Source organism: Solea solea, chromosome 15 (assembly GCF_958295425.1).
Source record: "Solea solea chromosome 15, fSolSol10.1, whole genome shotgun sequence".
NCBI classification, from domain to species: Eukaryota; Metazoa; Chordata; class Actinopteri; order Pleuronectiformes; family Soleidae; genus Solea; species Solea solea.
The window spans coordinates 20,198,106-20,222,622 of record NC_081148.1 but is presented as its reverse complement, the minus strand read 5'-3'; the positions used below and the strand labels follow the sequence as shown (position 1 = coordinate 20,222,622).

The window sequence follows — 24,517 nt, the reverse complement described above, 5'->3', positions numbered from 1 at the left end:
CACAAAATGAGCTACAGTATGGTGCCACATTTGAAATGAGATGAGTTATTAGAAAGAGGGAGTTAAATGGTTTGTTCGAAAGTGAGACAAAAACGGCTATTGCTATTGTGGAAATAATGAGAATCTTGTGTAGGATATTGAAAGTGTAGAGTTAAGATGTTTAAGGTGGACATTTGAGTGTGAAAATGTCTTTTTATGACACTTAGAAGCTGCACATGAGTTCAAACATGGTTCAGAAATGATCTTGTTTGCCCGCTCTTTGTACGATAGCATACATTTTTCCTAAACTTATATCTGCTGAAGAAAACAGCCCACAGAAAACATCTACAGCTCAAAGCCTGCAGCTATGGTATGGTTATCTCCATGGGAAAAAGTGTCCTGTCCAATTAGGATGTGGGGTGGGCGACTGGAGGAGTTCAGGTATCCCAGGGAATAATTTATGAGAAAGGTTAAAAGACATTAACCTCCAGTTAGGTGCTGTGGTTAAACACAGTGTCATCAGGGACACAAAAGACACCCAAAGTGTGTTTGTCCAAAGCATGACTCACCTATTTCTCTTACATGCCTTTTAATGAAACTAATGAGAATTAATCACAGGACAAAGTAAACAATTACACTTACATGTCTCTATATTCATCATCACAAGCAACATTATTTAAGTTCTGTTTATTTCTCCCCATTTGTATCCCACGGCGTGTAACGAGATAACAGGGCAGTTTTACCTCTCTTAAGGAAGAGATACTGAGCAAATGGAAGGCTTGAGAGGAAATGGAGGTAATATCATTATACCCAAAGGTGTTAAGTTGCTTTTTGTGAGTATTAGTACATGCACTTAACCTTCAATCCCCGGCCAAAGGCCCTTTGGGCCTGTTACCTAATAAATATGTCTCCTCTTTTCTCTCCTCTGTGAGGTTCCCCTGCAACTTGTCAACGAGACAATGTGGAAGGAAGTGAGAGATAAAGTTGCCCGGCTCTCTTTCTGTGCAGTGTTTATTTGCTGTGTCAAGGATTGAGAGATTACACTGTTTCGACGCGGTAAGGGAGGAATCTGGTCAAGCATTTCCTCAGGCTAAAAACATCACTTGAAGAGGCAAAGGAGGATTACTGACAACAACGGCATTAAAACAAAAATCCTGGCCGACCCATTTGCTGTGAGTAGGAAGTATTCACAATCAATCATTTATTTCAAGCAGCCATTTACAGTGCAGCAGCTTTATTTTGGGCAAGAAAAACAAAAAATTGGACCTAAATTGTGAACCTATACAGCTTTTTTGGAAATTTTATTGTACAATATGCCATTTTGATGTCAAACTAAAGACACATTTACTTAAATATTCAGCAAAATATGATGGTAAACTGTTTGGTACGACCTGCCTGAGGAGATTTTGACTTGTTCACATCTTTGTTTCTTTTATTGGTGATTGTAATATCCATTCTATATAATCCTGTGTTTTAATATTGTGAATTGTAACTGTTTAACTGTTTTATTTTGTTCTCTATTGTCAATTCCTCAAGTAATTTGCAACCATGTTTTGAAAAGTGCTATATTAATAAATATTATTAAATCATATTCTGATATAAGCTCTCCCAATTTCATTGATTATATTAGACTATAATAGTTTAAGACATTGTGTAATACATATATAGAACTGTTAGACTTACCTGTCCTTTGTCGGAGGCCCACTCAGAGGCAGTAGAGATGGTAACACTAGCCCTCATGCTGTCAACAGTGTGATTGATCACCAACAGATAAACATCAGATCTGCAAGAGAACAGGACAGACATTGATCCCCAGAGGAAGAGAGGACTTGTCACACGCCAGCATACACAAACCTCTGTGAAACATCTGTCAAAATACCACAATGACAGAGAACTGTACCTCTGTGACTAACACAAAGACCCAGGGACAGCTGTCAGCTGTTTTGGATGCTGCCTGATGACCTGAGAATACAATTCTTCCCCATTTATTAACTCATAGCTACTGTCCAAAGAGCAAAATGTTTAAATGGAACATGAGCGTGGCCGTTCCCAACCTACGAATGCATTCAATTGTCTTTAATAGATATAGATTGTGTCCTGGAGGGCAGCAGAGATGAACTCCTGCTGCCCTGAGGCACACCAAACAACAGGAGTGGGTGAAATATTCCCTGTTGTTGCCACAAAAGATCCCCTGTGGCAGTACCGACGCAAACTGAACAGAAGCAAATGTGGGTGTTTTTACAAAACGTCAAACCCCTCCCGGTCACATGAGGCTCTCTCACCTGGCTTTTTTCGCTGTCATTAGCTACAGACCTCATGCAATGCCAGACTTGGGAGAAGAAAGACAGCGAAAGAAAATGAATGAGAAGTGAATGTTTAGCGTGACAAAAGGGGAGCCAGCCTTGCGTCGACCGGAAGAAAAGCATTAGCACCCTTTATGCGCAGGGCAGCGGATTTCCGTGTGCTACACTGTCAGTGTGTTTCCCCCCGCCTTAATTAAAACAGTCACAAGTTTCACTGAGCGGTGAATCAAAGGGTGGCTATGCCATTAAGCAGACTCAACTCTGTGTGTGTGTAGTTTAGGGGGCCACAGTGACCAGGATGAAGGAGATTTAAGCTGTTCCCATTCCCATGGTCAGTCACTCAGAGTTGGTCACTACTGTCTTGCATGGAGAAGAAAACACAGTGATTAAGAACCACTTGGATGAAAACATAAATCTGTGCCTTGAGGGTTTTTGTATATCCAGATTTAAGAAATCAAAGCAGCTGATTGCCGATATGCAATGCAGATTTTAGGTTTTTTTCCTCTCTTTCATGAAACATATTCATTATAAAACGATTCACAACACTGCTAAACTGTACTGAACAGCACTCATGATCCATCTCTCTCGAAATCGTCATTTCGTCCGCACTGCAGTGCAATTACATTTTAAATGAAAGCGGTGTATAAACTAAATATTTAATACATGAACTAGTTCATCAAAAAAAAAAATCTAAATTCTGTCAAATTCATTTTTGCATGAAAAAGTTCATGCAATCAAATCAATCAACGCATCATAGTTTTTTTGCACAGTGACTTTTAATAACAAAATCATAAAAAAATGGCCTTATTGTTTCTAAGTCAAACCTATTCTAATGAACCGCCAAATACAGTAATTAATTAATAAATCAACCACTGCCTGCAGTGTCTATTGATTTTAACTGTATTGTTATAGTGGTGATTTTAATATTTAGTACCTAACAGTTATTGCACATTATGTGAAAACAGAAAGAGCAAAGTATGAGTTATAAAGACCTTAAAATAAGGTGAAAGTAAAGTTGCCTTTGCCTCATCTAGGCAGGGCATTCACCTCAAACTTTTCTGCTTTCATTTAAATGAACTTTCACAGCAAGCTCCTCCAGTGACAAACCTCAACATCTCCTTTAGGATAATAACACACACACACACACACAATGGCAGACGCTACTGACCGAAGGTAAAGTACTTGCTCCACTTTGCTCAGTGTATGGAATCTCCTTTCTACAGCTTTGTCATACCAACTCTCCGGATCAGGACCGAACCGGATCCCTAAAGGCCTAATGACCCGACACTTTCCACACCATTTCTTTTCCTTAAAGAGGAGAGAGGGGGCAAACCTGCACCTGCAATCACCCTGGCATAAATTATAAATCATTCAATGCTTGGATAATTAAAAATGCAGCATTATTTCTCTTACTCCCACCTCAAGACAAACCCTTTCGTCTTGGGTTTTGTTGGGAGAAGGGTGGGATTCCCCTCTCATGTTCTCTCCTGGGGAGAGTCGAAAAGAACTCGGGGCATGAATTATGCAGGGAGGATACATAATGGCAGAAATAGCTAATCATAGCTCATGCAACCCGAGAGGGCTGGTCCTGCAGACTGATTGACAGAGGGGTGCGAGGAGACGACACACGATAATGTAACATCAACAAGTGCTTTGGGCTGACCTTGATGGGGTGGCACACGTCACTCAGAACAGGAGAGCGTTATTTTTGATATTTTCTTGTAAATGAAGATAGAAAAAGGAAGTGAACATTGATTTAACAACTGAGGGGTCCAGTGTATTAAATTTAGGTGAATTTTTTTTTAAGTTTACAATCACCTGTAGGAAGGACTTGTTTCATTATTTTAGAATAAGCCTTTTATATTTATATCAGGAGCCAGGTCAGTTCTACAGATACCATGATGGACAACCACGTCTGGACAAACTAAACAACTTCTGAGTTTTTGATGGTAACACGTAACGTCACCAATAAAAGTTGCTTTAATGGACTTTAATTGCAAATATAAATGTGTATGCAACCCAAAACCCAAAGCAGTAAGAGCTGGACAAAAAGCTACAGCATGATAATTTTTTTAAGAAGAAGATGGTGTTGGCAGCGATGATGGGATGGATCTTGGTCTGACAAAGCTGACATTCGCAGAGTGAGTTTTAATCCCCGGCTCTGGCACCGCACTGAGACGTTTTATATGAGGGTTGGCATCGGGGAGATATTCGGCTGCACACTGTTACCTTTTGTTTCATGTCAATCTAACAACCTGGCTGCCTCTCTAAAGTTCACCTGGGAGATTAAGGAGTAAACAGACACTGTGGTGGATGGCACAATATCACATGACATGGGTCTGTGTTGAGGATGCTGCCGTTATCTCGAAATCCAAAAAGGTACAAGAGAATATAATATGGAACAAATAAATTGTACTGACCTGAACCTATAGATTATCTTTTAAGTTGTACTCAAATCAACTCAGGATATGATCATTTAATGTAGTTTGATCTAGTCTTTATATTGCAGCTATTTAATAGTGAATAAAATACATGTTTTACAAAGAATAATTCATCTTTTATAGTATTTTTTTCAACTTAGCTGTAACAAGTCTATTTAAAATTGGCTGTAAACATGAATTTACACTAACAGAAGTTATATAGTTATCAAACAAAGCGGTTTGTAACGTTTGCAGCCGCATGTGAGTGAAAATCTACTGAACTGAGAGCTTGGATCAAATCGATTTTCTAATTCATTTATTTGGAAGATCCAACATCGATTCATAAAATCTTTACATTGATCTTTTAATATATACAATTTCCACACACTACTTTTCATAAGCTTTGGCATTTGAGGGCAGTTTTGTTTGTTTGTGTCCTTAATTGTCACAGCACCCTCTGCTGGACAACGTTTTACTTAAAAAATGTCTAACTGATACTTGAGCTTAAGTTTAAATTAGTTTAAATTATCACCTACAACTAAACTGTGGAGTTGCACTGTGTGGTCAAATCAAATTAAAAAGACATTTGTTTATGTAAACATTAATATGTTTTAGGATACACCAGGTTAGAGAGATGCAGAATTGAATCAATTCAGTAAAAATCAGCAGTGATACTCAGCCCTACTGTGAACCAACTACTTGTCAACATGGATCATACGGTACAAGTGGATATTGTAACATTTCCATGACACACGCTCTGCAAATCAAGGCCATATTTTGAGCAGTGGCACGACTACAAAAGTGGCAAGTAAACAGAAATGCTGTTTTTTTTTTTTATCAGTGTGTGAGCCTTTTGTGCTGCTTGTTGTCACTCGGCACTGTCACAATGATGGAGTGTCTGTGTGACAGGTGCTGTGATTTCCTTGACCCCATTGTATTCAAACAACACAGGCTCCTCACACAGGAAGAGTGTGGTACAGGTGAGTCTGGAAGAATTTCCCCTCGAGGGCTGCCCATCTGACGGCTAAAAAGGCGTGTGTGTGCTGAGTCTAGTTTCCACATATTTCTAGCGCTGCTTTGAATATCTGTGTATAAACAGCTGGTCTTTCCCCACAGTAATGAGTCAAATAAAAAAAACATACACTCTGGTTATAAATTCCTCCTTGTGCTCTACACCCTCTACTTTCACTCTTCTCCATCATTATAAAACGTGACCTGTTAAAAATAAAGACATGTATGGCCTCTTTTGAAACCACGGGAAATCACGTTCTACCATTCACATTAACAAAAAAGGATACATGTTAAGTCTTTGATTAATGCTGGCCTACGCTCTCTTTGAAGTGGACATCTTTCACACATCCATCCCACTGAGCTCCAGTGACGCAGTGAAAGGCACAGAAAGCAAAATACTGGACTGAAGAAGCACATGCATACTCACAAGTCAAAATCCCTTTCATCTCAAGCAGCAGGAAAACTTCCTGGAATGATGATAAAAAATATCAACATTACATGAGTAATAAGTGGATGTGGATAGTCACACATGCATAAAGGACAATCCACACACAGGTTTGCACTGCTATGATGCCTAACCCAAACCATAACCTAACCACAATTCATATATTAGCACTAAACTTAACCAGTTCCTCTTGGAGACCAAAACCTGCATCTCCATGAGGACAAATTGTCCTGATAAGGTCAGTGTTTATGCCAGAAAAGGTCCTGAAGAGGAAACAAACACAAGAACACACGTGCACACACACATCCTTGATGATTCTGTGGAATCTACTGCCCTCTGCTGGAAACAAAGGGCATAAACGTGGCATCAAACAACAAAGTACCATGCACCAATGTCTTAACTTGTCATTGCTTCCACTGATGATAATCTGTGTTCTACATGTGTTTGTCTCTTTGTGAGCAGCTACCTGAGTGCTTTCTCTAGATGACGTACACATTCTTAAAATGTTACTAAAGAAAGTAGAGTACTGTATTTTCTTCACAGATTAAGCCCAGTTTGTAGTTTAATATACAAACCAAGCTTTAATAGCATGTTTTTGTGAAACCCGAACCTTGTAGGGTGTAGTTCATGAAAGTATATCTAATATTTCCTGTAAAAACTCGATTTAAATTAGCCATAATCAATTAAGTGAATACAACGGCAAAAAGAATAAGGTCTTTTGCAATGAGTAATTTAAAGAGAGAGTTACCAGAGTTACCCTTTCTACCCCAAAATATGTGCACTTTGGTTCGTTAGTCTAGTAGTCTTCCACTATTCACTCACTCGCTCACTCACTGTCTACCACATATTGCAGGTTGCAGGGGGGAGCTGGAGCCAATCCCAGCAGAAATAGTGTAAAAGAACAGGTCGACAGTCCATCGCAGGACCAACATGCAGAGACTCTGTCCAACTGACCTCATCGGCACGTTTTTGGACTGTGGAAGTTAAACAAAGAACCTGGAGAAAACCAACACGCACACAAGGAGAACATGCAAACTTCACACGAGAGGCCGTCTGCCGAACCGGAATTCAAACCAGTGACCTTCTTGCTGTGAGGCAACAGTGCTAACCACCCTGTGACCCATGTGACACAGTTAGCAACTAGCTGGTGGACAAAAAGGAACATTTAGCAGATAAGCAGTCAGCGCTGGTACAGAGACAAGAAAGTTCTTAACTAAATGTCACTGGAGGAAGTTCACCAAGTATATAGGTTTAATATCTAAACCATGATGTTTTTCCACAGCTGATTTTAGATGGTCCACAGAGCAGCTTATCTGTTCATGGCCAGTGCATGGTTGAGTGGAGCCACCTTTACAGAAGCAAAGACAAGGCCCCTTTCAGGCAGAGCAACTCCAGAGGCACATGAGGGCACTCAGTGTTCCACCCCAACCACAGGATTTATTTACCTTCCAAAGAGGGGCAGCTGGTAAAAGGAGATGAAGTGTACTCGGAAAAAGGTAGGGGTCCAGACAGTGTCTGTTTGAATGTGAGTTTCCTTAGAGAGGGATGGAGAGACAGGGTGGAGCAGCATCAAGATCGTGTGACACTTAGTCAGAAAGCAAATGATCATCATCCCAAAAAAAAGTCAGACAAAAAGACATAATAACACACACCCACAAAAACAAAAGAATACTTGTTAAAAGTAAGAGGCCCATGTTGATGAGTGGAAGGATGTGGATGAGAGACAGAAAAGGTTGAGTGGAGAGTTTCTGTTGCCTTAGCCTTCTGCCTTCCCTACTGCCACACAAATGGAGCCATTGAATCTGTGTGTGCACAAGCACACTGTGCATCTGTCAGCACAGCAGTTTTAATGCATTACAAACTAAACCAGGGTCACCCTTTGAGCAGGCAGAGCCAAAAATGTAACTGTGTCTCTCTCATCCTGTTAGGGAGAAAATTAACTACATAAAGGGTTGCATGTGATCAGGCCGTGACTTACAGCACATGCGTCTTTCATTTTTGGAGTCATAACACAAAATATCTTACAAGACTTTCTGACTTTAGAATTATTGGTGGTGAATTGGAGTTGGAAAACATTTTTATCTTTCAACTTTAGTCAACTTTATTTCTAGAGCACATTTAAAAACAACCAAGGTTGACTAAAGTGCTTGACAGAGTTAAAGGCACAGCAATATAAAATGGTATAAAACATAAAATTAGTAAAAACATAAAGTAAAACAGTAAAATGGTAAATCTGGAAAGAAATATTCGGGTTAACTATTCTTATCCTGAAGTGAAGGCCAAATGTGAGGTGGGATTTAAAAGGGATTTAAAATGTTCAATGGTGGGGGCAGATTTCATTTTCATGAGTAACTCATTCAAAATTTTGGGGCAGCTACAGAAAAGGCCCGATTGCTCCAAGTTTTTAGTCGGTATTTTGGCACATCTAAAAGCAGCCCATTATTAGACCTCAGAGATCGGGATGGGGTGTAAGGAAGAAGTTCAGAGAGGTAAGATGGTGCCAAACTGTTAAGTGCTTTAAAAAATATGGATACAATTTTAAAATCAATCTTAAAACGAATAGTGGAGGGAGCGCAACATAAGTATGATGTAGACTCTTTTCTTTTTTTCCTGTCAAAATGCGAGTGGCAGCGTTCTGGACCAGCTGGAGTTGCTGGACAGTCGACTGGTCTAAACTAACATACAGGGAATTACAATAATCAAGCCAATATTTTATAAAGACTAGAGTCTCTAAAACTTGAATAATACAACAATAATACAAATATTTGTAAACAGATTATGTAATCCTTACTTGACTAGAAACAATTTACATCTATTATAATGTTGATTTCTTAGTGTATATTTATTTGAATCACATAAGTTGGTTTGTTTGAATGGTGTTTTTTTTTTCTCTCTCCATCGCTCTCTTTTTTTGCACTCCTCCCTACTTTGCAACAAAAATGCCTAAAATGGCATTCTGACATTTAGCCTGGAACACCAACTCCCCAAGGTTGCATGTGAGTCAGAAACATTCCAGATGCAGATACAGAAGCAGAACAGAAACAAAGCAGAGAGGGCCTTTATCTGCAAATAACAGATAGGGTGAGGATGTTTGTTTGTTTGTTTGTCTATTTGTTTCATTTCCAGGACATATAGACACTCTGTAATCAAATGCTACTGCGACATTAAAGATATAGTTCATTAGTTGGAGCCAAGATACTCACAAACTTGCAATTCCACAACCCATATTCTATAATACACCATAATGTGTCCTGAAATCTTTTTTACCCAAGTAATAAAATATGCAAATTGGCTATTGGGTTGATTACTGAATTAAAAGAAACATGAAATTAATGAATGTTTCATGATTTTATTGCCATGACGACATAGTCGATTGGAGTTTGTTTCAGTGGGGTTCACGCCCTGACAAGAAACACTTACTCAGTGCATTACATTTGACTAGTTTCTTAGTAACAATACAAGTGAAGGGACAATGACTAATAATAAAAAAAATGTAGTCGAATCTTGACCATTATGTCTACGATGAATACATAAGTTAAACTTTAATTTTTATTAATGGATTTCTTAATTAGCACAGCTGTGCACATGGGGCGCTGTATTATGCACAGGTGTGTCATACTCTTGGAAAGTCCAATTAGATTACACTATACCTCGTTCAAGAGCTTGACACCTCCTCTAAAAGATTGGACATATCAAACAAACACGTTTACTGTCCAGCAAAGAGTTTCAATGAAACAACAAGCACCGAATAAATCTAAGGTTTCAGCACATAGCAAAGATAAGTCGGTTCCCTAGCCTCCATGAATGACAACACATAGCTTAGCCAAATGCTAACATTGGACCATATATAAAACAACGACGAGTGAGATAATCTCCAAAAACAAAGGATGAGTGGGATATTATGCTAAGTCATTCTGACACAGAAACAACATTTAACATCAGAATACAGACTCAAAAAAAAGCTAAAATCTAACAACAAACAAAATGGCCACTTACCGTTTCTGAAATGACCGGACTCTGCTAACATCCACTGAAATGTTTGTAAACCTCTAACTTTCGCCGTTGACTCCTCTCGAAAACATTCATCTTGGTTTTTCGAAGGTGTTTTTTTTGGCTGCTTAAAGAAACTACAGAGAAGTGTTGGTATTTATAAAAATACGAGAACTTTTTGGAAACAGTGAAGACAATCACGGCCATGTTCACTCATGTAGCGTGGACGGGACTAATACAGGAAGTCGGGGGGTGGGCGAGGACATGGACGTCACATTATCTCAGTGTGGCAAAAAAAATTTAATAACATATTTTATTTGTCGGCGTCTTTCTCGACACTCACCTTACATAAAAAAACAAACATGTAAAAAACAGACAATACAATTCGATGGTGCAATGTGGTTATTTGGAGTATACCATTCTGAACAGGTATTAGTTACTAGCAACTGACACTTCCTATTTTCCTTATAGAAAATTGATTGTCGGGAAATATTTTACTGGTACATTTAGTATACCCTATATGTAAATTGACATATTAATAAAAAAATAAAAAATAAAATAAATACTATAATTTCCTACTAAACATATTTGCTGCTGAAAATTCTTGGAGATGAGGGTCATCAAATCAAATCAAAATATCCTATGTTTTAAAACTTTAACAACTCCTTTCTAAGTTTTCAATCGTTGGCCTTAACCCATCAACTTTACATAATTTGTAAAACTTACCTTGTGTTAGGATTCAATTTATTTAAATGTTCCATGTGTAGTCAACGCTATCATATTGCACAATTCATTGCACTGTTTATTGCATTTTGCCGACACTTCTTGAACTTTGAAATTTGATTGGCATGGTGCTGTGTGTGATCTATGTTGTCCTATGTCCTTATTTATACTTTTTATTTTTCTTTCCTTTTATTGTTTTTGTTCTGCCAAATAATTAAGCTCTGTAGTGAACCGACTTAATTATCAGTACTGTAAATAAAGTAATACTCCATCCATCCACCTATTTTCTACCACTTTATCGTCCACAATCCCATCTGACAGGGCGATAGGATCGCCAGTCCATCACAGGGCCACATAGAGACAAACTACCATCCACTCACACTCTCACACTACTGCGGTCAATTTAGTGTCTCCAATTTACCTAATCCCCAAATCTGCATATTTTTATATATAAATTGGAGAAACCCCACGCACACCCGGGGAGAACATGCAAACTCCATGCAGAAAGACGCTTGTATAAATTAATACTTATTGGTATAATTGATTCAAAATTGTGGCTATATGTCACTATGTACATCTAACTGCCTAAGCAAATAATATTGTGGGCAAAACCCTACATAGATAGAACATGAGACCAGGCTGGGCTATGGCTCCTCAACGGTTCCTCACGAAAACTTCTTCTTTACAGGTGGGAAACATCTGCTGTCGCTGAGGGAATATTCGGCACTGGGTAAATGAGCAGGGAGAAACTCAGCTTGACCAGCAGCTGTTAGCTCTAATCTGTTTTCTCTCAGCTGGGGCATAAAACAGGCAGAAAGAATGCTGATTGTATAAGCTTCATGTTTCGGCACTTTTTTTCCACAGTTACTTCCTACTAAGCCTTTTGGGGATCCTTGGCAACAGTGTGCATTTAGATGTGGGGTCAGACTCTGTAAACAGATTAACTTCCAATTCATCTGTGTCATCCTCAGCCTCTGTGTTTTTAAGCTTTAAAGAAAATAACACATTCATTGCAAAAAAAGGCAGAACTCTTTGGTGTTTCCATTGGTAAAGGAGGAAGTCCCTCAATAATTATCAGGGAATATGAATAACTTCATTATCCGTCTTTTATCTACATACTCTCCAAGTTTCCAGTGTGAAGAAATGTAATTAACGAAACAGCCAATCCTTAAAATAATAAATGATACCTTTACATATAAAATAAAAACACATACAGTATATCCATGTCAGAAGATAATGAAAATAGTGCTGCAGCAACATATCCTCTACAACTTCCTGTTCCAGCTCCTCTTGATGTCAAAATGATTTTCATAATTAACATTTCCACAGTATTTTTGACACACTTTATCACACTGAACAGTAACCATAGATTGTGTTATTTTGAAATGTTGATTTTATGTTTGACATTTAAGTGCTGTCGCTTCAAAGAGTAAAGGAATATTTTTCATCACGTTTATTCTTTAAGAATTTGAAGAATATGACTTCAAATAAAGCCTTATTTTTGACAAAAAATACAAACCCCCTTTTTCTTGAGTTTTGACACCAAGAGAGTGATTGTGAATCAAATAAATGTTTATTATTGAGCCTCAGTGGTGTTAAAACGTGGCTCAGTGATTTAAATTTTTGGTTGAATGGAAGGAAAGGCAGATGTAATCATACTAACTTTGTTTTTGGCTGTAAGGTTTTAAGCCAAGAGACTCAAAAGGCTTGAAAATCTGACTGTGGGGCACGATATTTGAAATGTAAGGCATTCAAATCAAGTTGTTACTTCATAAAATACAGACAAGAAAATAATGGACTTTAAACAACCAAGCATTGAAAGCAAAATACATAGACACCTTATTCAGAAACCACAAACCTTTGCAACTTGTGACTGGCTTCATGGTTTTATTTTAGATCAACTGAAAAAGAACCGGGACTCAGACTTTTGTTATTGATGTTCTTCTACTTTACATCAGGAACACATGTAATTTAAGTTTCTAACACCACTCAGACACACAGTACTGTGAAAAAGGCCTTAGGCCACCACTGGATTTGTTGTTTTAGCAATGCTATAATGACCATAAAGTACAACATTTATTTCTCTATCACTTAATTTGAACACATCCATAAAATAGGGGGCGAAACATATACAAATACAAAGCAAGTATTTAATGTGACCTACACTCACACTAGCTCTCTTAAAACTGGAGTGGTCTATTCCACCAAGTTTATTCGAGCATTACACACACAAGTTGATTGCTAACAGAACGTTCAGTCACATCGTTCCAATCCAAATGCCAATGGTCACAGAACATAAAAACAACAAAGCTGGTGTTGCCGTGAGACTTTCACACTGTACTGTATAATATGACTCTATGACACAGGAATAACTGCAAAACAGCGCTGACTCCTTAAAACCTTATCGCCACTCTCTATATCTGAAGCAGTTGTGAATATGCACACTGACTACACCCATTGTTGCAGTTGGTCTTTCACAGTATTCTTTTTTTGGCTTGAACACTCAAGTAGTCAAACTGGGGCAACTCAAAACCTGCCAGTATATTAATATTTATGCTTTTAAAACTAAAGCAGCATAAGCCCACTACTATATTATGCACATCTACGGATATCCCCCTTTTTTTTCCAAGAGCGGCACAGTCATTTCAGCAGTACCTCAGCCAAGCTGAACACAATGCTGCTATTGATGCAGAGTCACAGTGGACACCTTTATATACACCATCAAGAGTGACAGTTAATGCAACAGCACCTGGTTTTAACTCAAAGTGATAGGCCACATAATACAGTTACATACATACAGTTAAGAAAAACCCTCATCATTGATCATGTTGTGTGTTTTCTTTTAAGCTGGGAAGTAATACAAATTAAAAAAAACTGCATTCACAGTAATGTTGTTTTTGTTTCAATGAGCCAACACAAATGGATCAGCTCTGGTTCGCCAGCACCTTTCAATTGTGAGTGGCCTGTGCAGGCGAAGCAGGTTTGTGACCAGAGAAGCAGAAAATGCACTGAAATACATTAAAGTGAGAAGCTACTGGGGAAACAACAGCACTTGACTGATGAAGACACATGTAGGTATCTGAGGTATTTTTTCTAGAGTGTTTCCACATTTCATTTGACCTACTATATATATCCACTCTATATCCATCTTTATTGGCCCTTTTCTGGTGGGTCACATCAAAAGAGAACTGCTTTAAATGGCATTTTTGTTAAAGACATCATACTGAGATTATACAGTCTACTCATGAAGACACCAGGATATTAAACTTTCTCTTTACCTGAGTCAGTTTTGTAAAGCCTTATCCACACACGTCAGGTCTTATCTCATCTAAAGTAATTATATCAGTCTGGTCGAACTAAGCAGTATTAAGCACTAAGAGGAGAAACACTCACAATATCATTACTTTCACATCACATCATCTTCACATCACTTTTGCACTTTTTTTTTTTTTTTTTTAATCCCTGAAAGTCTAAAAGATAGTCATCTGATAGGAAAGAAACCTTTGTAAAATAATCCCCAGCAATCTCTTATCTTAGATGTTCTCATGTCAATGAAACACAGAGTTTATAATACACTCTTAAACACCAGTACTGTGTGAGTACTTAAATAAACTCAGTATAGAAATAAATACTTTCCCACATCAAGTGGCTCTTCATTGTTTCAATGAGGCACATCATTGGTGAGTATGAACACATTACGTATGACCCGAAATACATTAGCACAGTATCGTGTGTCTCTTGGTACCTTTTCTGACTAGTTTTGGTCTGTGCAATAATGGCTTTGGGCCGTCGCCTGCAGAGTTCCGCGTATTCACAGCTACATTCGTGACCTTAAAAACTACTGAAACAGTCTGTCCTCAAGCAAACTGATGGACCTATTCATGAGTGACATTTCATCATACACAAACCTGTACCCAAACAGCTTCATGGTGGGTTCGCACACTCTCTGCACTACCTGAGCCAGAGTAAAGGGAATGCTAAACCTCCATTTGTCAGCTTGCTCTGATGAGTTCCTCTGGGTGGAGTAAATCCCACGGGCTCCCTGTGTGGTCTGCGTGTTCCTCAGAATCCACTCCCTGGCTTGGGGACTAAATGGAATCCCTGTGAACCTGTACATATCCTCTGCCTTCTGCATCGGGTAGCGCGCAATATCCTCATAGCGCACTAACATGTAGCGGTTCCTCAGCCAATGAGGTTGGCTCAGTCCCACCTCTGCGGACAACCTGATTTGGTCACAGTTTCCTTTGAGCCTCTTCACCTCCTCGTCATCTTCGGGCACCTGGCCGCCCTTTGCCCAGGTCTTCCACGTCTGGTACTTCGAGGAGAACGCCACCATGCGAGACGCTAAGATCGCCCGTGGATCTCGGACGAGCTGGATCACTCTCACATCCAGGTGAGGATCCTCCACCAAAGGCTTCAAAGTGTCCAGCTGGCGAACTCGGACGGTCTTAATGGCATGGTGTTGCTTGGAAAGGCAGGATTCAGACGCAAGGGTCAGGTTCAGAGGCCCACAGTGGCGAGTCTTACAGTGATACCTGAGAAAAGAGTGGTATAGTTTATCTACGGTGAAATCAGGCAAAAGCAGGAGTTATTTCAGGTTCAAGTTCACGTTCTGAGTTTGAGTTAAAGGATTTATAAAGTCTGCATGCCCATGAATCTTAGCATATTATCAGTATGAATTTGATAAAAACCGGATAAAAAAAACAACCTCATAATTTCCTCAATCCTGGATAATCTTGAGACATCTCTATAACTAGCAACAAATGCTATGGTTAAAATGTGTCATCCTTGGTATTTAGTACCACTGTTGTTTTATTAGTTTGGAATGTTCCTCTCTTTTAGGACGTTACTAATCCCATTCTTTTTTCCCCCTACCATTCATACATCTTGAAATATTTAACTTCTGCCAATCTTTTACACTGAAAATGAATGGAACCCTTGTCTGCCTTTAATTGAACTGTGGAAGGAGTTAGCAACCAAAGAAACCAGCAGAAACAACTAAACAGCAGCTAGGAACCGCTGACTCGTTCCAACTACTGGCATAAGCAACCAAAGAGGGTAATAAGTCAGGGAAACAATAGTTGAAAGTACTCTGTATTCCCAGCTGCATTATCTAGGGGAAGTGCACATGTTCTTGTTTCTTTATCCAGCATTAATCAATAATAATGAATAACAATACCTCTCAAAAACATCTTTGATTACAGGGGAGCAGACCGATTCTTCGCAGAGCGATAAACTAGACTCTCTGCGGAAAAGAGCTGCGGTGACATGGTCCTCCGGTGGAGGAGAGATGAACTTCTCAAGACGAGAGAAATCGCAGCGGAAGAGTCCCTGGATTACATCCCGGTAGATCCCCGACATCACCGTGCCGTTGTTTCCCTCCGAGGCCACCGCCAGCATGCGCTCCACGTGCCACAGGGGCTCAAACAGATAGAACATGTTCTCCCCGTGCTGGTTGAAAAACTCGCCCACAAACGAGGAACCAGTTCGTGTGGTGGCCAAGAGAAGTATATGCTTACGGCCGCCGCCGTACATGCCTAGATCACCCAGCTCGTCCTCCGCTTCATCGGAAAAACCCGAGTAGTTCCCTTTAGCGCCAGTCAATTTAGAAAGTAGCATTTTGAGAACGGCCATGGAGCCATTTTGTGTCGTGTTGCTGTAATCCAGTGGGATCTGTTGGCTCGGCTGAGGAGTCTGCCTCTGGATTATCTTATCTGAGACCCTGAAGAGAGAAATATACAGACAGACAGACAGACAGACGACTTTATTAATCCCTTTGGGAGGTTCCCTCGGGGAAATTAACAGCTCCAGCATCCACACACAGCACTGTTAAAAATACAGAGTAGAATAAAATAAGATAAGAATAAAAATAAAAATATAAAAATAAAAATAAAAATGAAAGTGACCCAGATGGAAATATGTTACTGCATTAAATAAGTCTCATATATTAGTTACGGTAAATGGTCTGTATTTATATGGTGCTGTTTTAGTCTTGTTAACCACTCAATCGAACCCACAACATTCACGTTGAAAGGCAACTAGAGGTGTGATACCTTTCCATTGCTCTCTCTCTCTTGATCAATTTGAATGAATGACATTGAGCAGTGAGCTATCTCGCTATATTTTCTCATGAACGAGACAAAAACAACACTTTGACAGTAATACATAAAAGTTAAAGGTGAGAACTCATCTTATAACAGTGTGTATAAATCTTCCTTCCCAGGAAAAGTGACTCCACCAAAGCAATAAACTCAAACACCTCTTAAGAATTTAAGTGCGTCCAGTGCGTGAAAATTAATGACATTTAATGGTGAGAGTTGCATTTAAAGGGTTATTCTCAGGCTAATAAAACATTCTTTATAGCAATAATAAACTTATACAAATGTACTTACTGTATGTGTAGCATATCCAAAGTATTACACACCTTTAAAAAGTGTTTTCTCTTACCTTGACAGGATATTGCTCTCCTTTTCTATGATGACCAGGGCAATGATACAGATGAAGACGATGGCATATTTGGTCTTCATTCTTGAGTCCTGTCTTTGCTCTTGGACGTCTGCTCTGGTCTATGTGCTTGTCATAGCTTGTCATGCGGAGGTTAACGCGTCATTCTGCAATGAGAAAGGTCATTATTTTCACACATAATGCTATTGTGAAAGTCTCAGAGTGCTAATTATGCAGAATAAACCAAGGAAGTAACGTTTTCCTGATGTCAAAACATGATCTGAAACCTGACTGAGGATGTTCAGCAGGACTTGATTTTCTTGTTTTGTACAAATGGTGCAGGGATGAAAACAGATGAGAGGCAGAGGCAGAGAGAAAGAAACAGGAGTGGCTTTCATAGCTGGTAAACACAGTGGATCCTTGCCACATGGCACTGAGTCAGGGGACAGAGCAAATTTTGATTTTCATACTGTGGCTTTTCCACACGCAAAACCTCGAGGAGTCGTTCCACTGCGAACCAACTTAGGGGTAAATCCTGCCGTATCATTTCTTGGAATCAAAGAAATTCCGTGGCGCATGCCACGACACGCTGACGAGCCAAATGATCTTTAAGGGCAATTTCAAGATTATCATTTATCAGCACAGCGCAACAGGGCAAGTCGGTGCAGGTACTAAGTATTGAAATCAAATATTGCGTCATTAGCTGGAGCAGTATCATTTCCATCTGGTGGGAGTACTGCATTTCCCAAACATGTTTAAAGTCTCCTCAGGCAGCCTGAACTCAGACATCCATTAGGAAGACCAAATTATTCTGCTGAAATATGTCAGTAAAACACATTTCTTAATTCTGTATGAATTAGTAAAAAAGAAAACGCAGACCCCCCGCCCCCCCCCCCCCCCACACACACACACATACACACACCATTTGGACCTGTCAAGAGAGTGAAGAATTCCTACAAAGCTTATCATTAAGTGAAAAAAAGACATCGTCTGTGTCTCCGCAAGTAAATATCACCCAATTATCTGAGCTTAATACGCCATAGCCGTCAAACTGTCAGGCTGAGCGGCTCGAGCCGAGCATCTTTACATATTCAAGAGCCACTGGAGCATTTGGCAAATCTGACAATCTGCTCGAGCAGAAACACTCATCACTCTGTTTATCATCTCGCTACAAATTACATTAATGGCTGCAGCCTTGAAAATCTGGGGGAAGCGACGTCTCACGGAGACGCCGAGGGCTGAAATTCCCTCTGAGAGCTTAGCAGCACCTCACCTTTTTTCATTCAGACGTATTAATAAACACGGGGTATTTTCTGACCACGGTACAATTTATAAATCTTCTTATCACTGTTGACCTGTCACTTGCTTTTTACATTTTATCCCGAAGGACTAGCTGGACATGATCAGGAGGGGAATGAAAGTGGGATTTATTATTTATATATTGTTTTAATGATGTAGAGATCAAATGATTGGGTTGAAAAAAAATAATAAAAAATAAATGTACTCTATGTGTTCACCTATCAGAGATATACAAGTGTAAATGACTAATATGTATATGACAGCTTGAGGGGAAAGGTCAAAGGGTTGTGTGTACATTTAAGTCAATTTGCATTATTATGAGTTCACTTTTGTTCAGTTAGGACAAGTTGACTGTTTGTTGTTTTTGTTTTTGTTTTATTTATTTGTTCTGTTATTCTCATCTACTCTGGTCAGACTTCCCACACACTCTCTGTGTCATTGATTGAATCATTTGGGATGTGATGCTGTGAATAAATAAACGTACCCCCCACCCCCACTGCTCTCTCTCTAAACACTGACACTGACATAAACACTGACCCTGTCAGGACCAGTAGTCCTCATGGAGACCAAAACCTGATCCTAATGAGGCAGAACCTCATTTTCTGAGTTTAACACTAAGATGTGAATTGTGTTTGTGGTTAAGGTTCGGGTTAGGAATTCATTGCTTATGGTTAAGGTTGTCCAAATGAACTGAGGTCAACGCATGTCCTTAAAAGGACAGCTGTATGACCATGTGTGAGTGTGTGTGTGTGTGTGTGTGTGTGTGGTGCCCATGTAGTGCCACAGCATTCATTAAGGGGGAGGGGACGTGGACATTGAATTCAGGAGCTTTTCCAACATGAACCAGTATGAATGCTGAATACTTCTGCACAAAAACAGTCACTGGTGCCCTCATAAGACACGGTTATGCTTTTAAATACTCAAAATGACATTTGGAGAAACGGTTATATGAGTAAATCATTGATAGTGGACAACACGGTTTGGACACATGCGTCTATTTCTGTTGTACACTTACATTACCTGCGTCTTTAAGGAGGAAACACGAAAAACACGTCGAGTTTGAAGACATTGATTGACTTTATTGCAATTATCATCATGTGTTGCTCGTCAGGGCAGGATGTTTACAAGCGCCGCCGTCCACCAGTGTCTCTCTGTGGGTTATTTTTTATCTGAGATGTTAGTAATTTCCTGCCTGAATGGAAATGTAGACGCAGAGACGTTACAAACCTTTTCGTGGCTCTCTTTCTTTCTCTCTCTCTCTCTCTCTCTCTCTCATGTTCTGTCTTTAGCTGCAGTCGAGCAGATAAAAGCTCCAGGGCTGATGATCCTGTGAGAAACGGCATCGTCTCCGCGAAGCATCTCGCTGCCGCAGCTGCATTGTCTCGCGCAAGGACACATGCTTCATTGTATCCTCGAGTCCGCCGCATGAATGAGAGGCAGCGCGCGGACGTCAAGCGAACACATCGATACTGAAGCGAACGCCACGAAAAATAAAAAAATATTTATGTTTTTAAGAAAATAAAAGATATATATAAAAAAAAAATAGACACTGTTTCACACAGAGTTAATTCAACAATTTAAAGTTAAGACGGGATGATTTACCCTCAAATTCTTAATGTGTGTTCAAATAATAATACAAATATATTGCTCCAAAACTTCTCTTGTTGCGCTGGAAGAAAACTCTCAGCTTAGTGAACCAGTCCACGCTTCACGTCACCACTTTTCCCCGTGTGGGACATCCTGTGTAGGCGAGGTCACGTGACCACCCCCCTCAAAAACTGCTCATTTGCATCATCATCACCCCACTACTTTTACTTTGAGTGAAAGGAAAGAAGGGAGTCAATGAATAGTCACAGCCTCTCTGTGTGCACACACTGCTGCTGCTGCTGCTGCTGCTGCAGAGCCTGAACCTTTGAAGAACAAACCTTTCATTGCATGTTTTAAATGATCTTCCTGTTTCTACACACACAAAAGTGCAATAGAAGAAATGTGGTGAAGAGATGGAAAATGTGTTTATATGATATAAATCTTAAAAGGCAACTTAATGATTTGAGGAAGGACAACATTGAAAAACGTATATATGAACACTACTACTACTACTACTTCAAATAATAATAATAATAATAATAATAATAATAATAATAACTTAATGATTTGAGGAAGGACAACATTGAAAAACTTAGATAAGAATACTACTACTACTACTACTACTTCAAATAATAATAATAATAATAACAATAATAATAATAATAATAAAAAAATAATAATAATAAAATGTGAGTGCAGAATGAATATGAAAAAAAAAGGTTTACACATTAGCAGACATTCATATAAAATCATTTTGCCTCCAGTCTGTATCACTGTCATCTTTGTAATAAATGATGTCACTGCACTTCATTCATGTTTACTTTCAGTGGTGAAACCAGCACAATGTATTATGTAAATGTTTGTTTAAATAATGATAATATTTTTAACAATCTAATCATTTTAATGTCGCTGTTCTACAACTCTTTTTCCCCGGCTCATTATTTTTGCATTTATGCATTTGTACTTGTACATTTATCCTGGCTTATTTGACTTCTTTATTATACTTGTTCTGTATTGTTCACTCTTTTTGTTGTTGCTGTAACAAGTGAATATTGCCGTATATAATTCTAATCTAATCTGTGTATTAAATACACAAAACATTGTAAAAGAAAAGCTAGATATTAATGGACAGTTTATGAAGACAAAACAGAATGATTATTTGATAGCATTTTGGAATTATAAAAGCCAGAACATGTGTATTATTTTGACTGACTTGGTCAAAACACGATACAGTGAGGAGAACCTTGGAAAAATGGGCGGAAATGATTCATGTTACAGAACTCAGTCTTTCAAAACAAGCTATACTTCACTCTGCCACGACGTTAAAGTCTCTTACTCGTTTAAATATCCCATAATACGCTTCAAATATCCCAAGACAGAGCGACATCCAGTCTAAATATAGCTACTGTGTTTCCTCAGTGTTTCCCATATGTGACGCTTCATTACATCATTCCATGTGTGAACCTAAGTGCATTGTTAAGTGGGTTTTTGAATTGTTCACTAGCAATATTCAACCACTTGAGGGCAGTAGTGTTTAAGACTGTAGAGTGTGGAGCAGCAGATCAGAGGCTTTAGTTTACACAGAGCTCAGTGATGATGTACTAAATCATATTTCTATTTCATTTGAAAGTCATCTACAGGGCATATTTTATTTTTCTATTTTTAATACACACATGAGGTAAAATATATCATGGATTTAGTACTTGTTTTCATTTGTGTATTTTAACTTCCAAGCTTGGTTTATGTTAATTTTACTGTTGCAAAAAAAGAAAAATAGCTCCATAATGGATGCAGTGTTCCCAAAAAGTCTTCACACCTCATTGTGTAAAAACTTTATTCAGACTGCTGCTGGTTTTCATCCCAGTGCATGACGTTTCCCCCGCAGAAGTTGTGCATCATTTCTTTTCAGATTTTGCACAGAGTGAACATGACTCTGTATGTGTTCACTCTGTGAGCAGTCCTCTCAGAGGTTTATGAAAATTGAAGGGCTGTTAACCTACAGTCGACTCTACATGGAGAGATTACATGAGTGACCTAGTTCTGAAGTGGACCGGACCTAAAAGCAAGCCTCTGCCCTCAGCAAATACCACGGCAGATTATCAATAAGAATAAAAACAATCCAAAAACGGTCAAACTGAATTGGGCATCTTGAAAACAGGACCTCTAAAGTCTGATTGAGCCTGTATCAATGTGGGTTACAAAAATGTGGGTTCCCCTTCATATTTTTACTTTGTGTTCTTGCTTTAACCGACCTAAAAACACAGCTTTATCACACAAACTGCCAGAGAAATGTTGACATTAAAGATTAGTGTGTACTGCAGGTATTCATCTGTTTACACTGTCACGTGTCATATGGTAAGAGCTTTAGTTGAACTGGATCAAAGGCTGCTTAAAAGCAGCGAGACGTGTGGATCCCCGGCAGTGAGGTTATCAGTCCTTGATTGATTGCCTACAGGGATGGGGGGATGGTAAGTGTAGATCAACATGAGGCCTTTCTTCACTGGGCTTCAGGGTTAGAGCTGCTGGCTGCTCATGGCTAGGATGTCCAATCCAATTAAGCCTGAGACACAGCGCATAAGAAATGAAAGCTAATGATTTAAGACAGAAAGGTTTGCTAAGATGTCAGCCGAGCAAATCGCTAAAGACCACAAGTATTTTACTTACGTCCCAAAATCAACCTGAAAACATATAAGGCACGCTCTTTGATGGCATCAAATAATGAATGGTAATAATGTTATGTCACAAAAGAATATCAGAGAAATGTGTGTGCTTTATAAAAGCAAAAAACAACAACCAAAAAACCCCTTATCTTCCGTCTTTTCGCAGGTTGTTACAATGTCTGCACTTTTTTTGTGATGGGTAGGTGATCACCTACGTATGTTCCCACTAAATTTTTGGTAAGAATCTACCCAGCAACTGATGATGTCACAACAGATGATCACATTTTCAAGAAATGTCTTTCCCTTATCATGAAAAACAAATCATATCTCTGTCAGAACTCAGTGGATCTGAACACATTTAGTGTGTGTTTAAAGGATCAGACACTCGAACAACAGACTGTGTTTCAAATCATGAATTCATTTCTATAAATGTCCTCACAACAATGTAAAGACTATAAAAACACAGTTGTCACTCTGGCACCTTTAAACGTCTGTTTAAGGCTTTTATTCAGATTCATGGAGACCAAAACCTGGTCCTACTGAGGCAGAACCTAATTTTTTTTGTGGTTAGGTTTAGGTGCTGGTTATTAAGGGATGTTGTGTTGAGGACGTCCAAATGAATGCAAGTCAGTGCAGTGTCCTAAAAAGAATAGCTGTGAAAAACTGTCTGTGTGTGTGTGTAATAGATGTATTTTGGACTAACTTGGGATTCTTGTAATCCAAGATGTTCTTGATGAATGTGGTGTTCATCTGAAATGTTTATGGACCCTCACGTTTCAGGATGAGCGCAAAACTAAATCTGCTCGTGGCTCTGTGTGTGTGTGTGTGTGTGTGTGTGTGTGTGTGTGTGTCGACATGGCTTTTTGATGGACGGCCAGAAACGTGCCAAAAACTTAAAACACACAATGTTATCAAGCACAGCTAACACAAGCTGACAGCGAGGAAAACATCATCTCAAATAATCATTGAATGCAATTTGAATAGAAATGTATAGTACTGCAAATATTTTCATATTGTTGATGTTTTAGTTTAATGACGTTTTGGAGAAGTATATCCATGTCTGGATTTAATGCTCTGAACAATAATATGGTGCAGTCTGAGTTTGTTAGCATGTGAAACATGACATTGCGTCTGACTTAAACTATACAAATCCAACTATTTAGCCTATTTAGATGTAGATTTGACTCCAGATCAAATGATGCGCTTACAGCAACAAGAATAATGGAATAATCTGAATTTTTTTTCCTGATGTGGTGCCTAATGGATCTGTCCCTAACAGGAACAAAAAGGTCAGCATGTGTTGCGGTGATTGAAGGCACGAGATTAGAAACTAAGAAGATGAGCGGTGAGCTTTTATACTTATGATTGTACAGCATATACAGTATGTGTCAATGACGTGTTTTATTAAAGTAAATAAAAACTTTTAAAGACAAGTCTAATTTACTATAATAGAGGATGTAAAATAAAAAAGAAGCATGATGGTCATCCGCTTCATGTTGCAGCTTCTGTACATGTCCACTGGTCTCTGCTGCGACTGCTTGTAACACAGTGTGTTATTGTGTGCTAATTGTGTCTGATGGAGCCTGTGTGACCACAGACACAGGCTCCATGCATTTACAAGATGAGGAGGGATTAGAGCACAGTGGGTTAATCTTT

The 24,517-nt window shown here is 39.0% G+C and overlaps 1 protein-coding gene across 1 annotated transcript; it reads right to left on the bottom strand.

Annotated features, from left to right (window-relative positions):
* Nucleotides 1-12,309: 12,309 nt before the first annotated feature.
* Nucleotides 12,310-20,341, bottom strand: chst3a (carbohydrate (chondroitin 6) sulfotransferase 3a). The gene is made up of 4 exons (XM_058652401.1): nucleotides 19,842-20,341; nucleotides 17,319-17,482; nucleotides 16,051-16,593; nucleotides 12,310-15,406 (listed from the first exon to the last, which is right to left on the bottom strand). The coding sequence occupies exons 2-4, from the start codon at nucleotides 17,396-17,398 to the stop codon at nucleotides 14,710-14,712; spliced, it is 1,320 nt and encodes a 439-aa protein (XP_058508384.1). The 5' UTR covers nucleotides 17,399-17,482; nucleotides 19,842-20,341; the 3' UTR covers nucleotides 12,310-14,709.
* Nucleotides 20,342-24,517: the final 4,176 nt, after the last annotated feature.

Excerpts from the sequence above, each read along its gene's own strand:
- chst3a (XM_058652401.1), bottom strand. The coding sequence starts at position 17,398 with ATGAAGACCAAATATGCCATCGTCTTCATCTGTATCATTGCCCTGGTC. Across the intron at positions 16,594-17,318 it reads GAGAGCAATATCCTGTCAAG|GGTCTCAGATAAGATAATCC; the intron begins GTAAGAGAAAAC and ends TTCTCTCTTCAG. Across the intron at positions 15,407-16,050 it reads ATCAAAGATGTTTTTGAGAG|GTATCACTGTAAGACTCGCC; the intron begins GTATTGTTATTC and ends CTCTTTTCTCAG.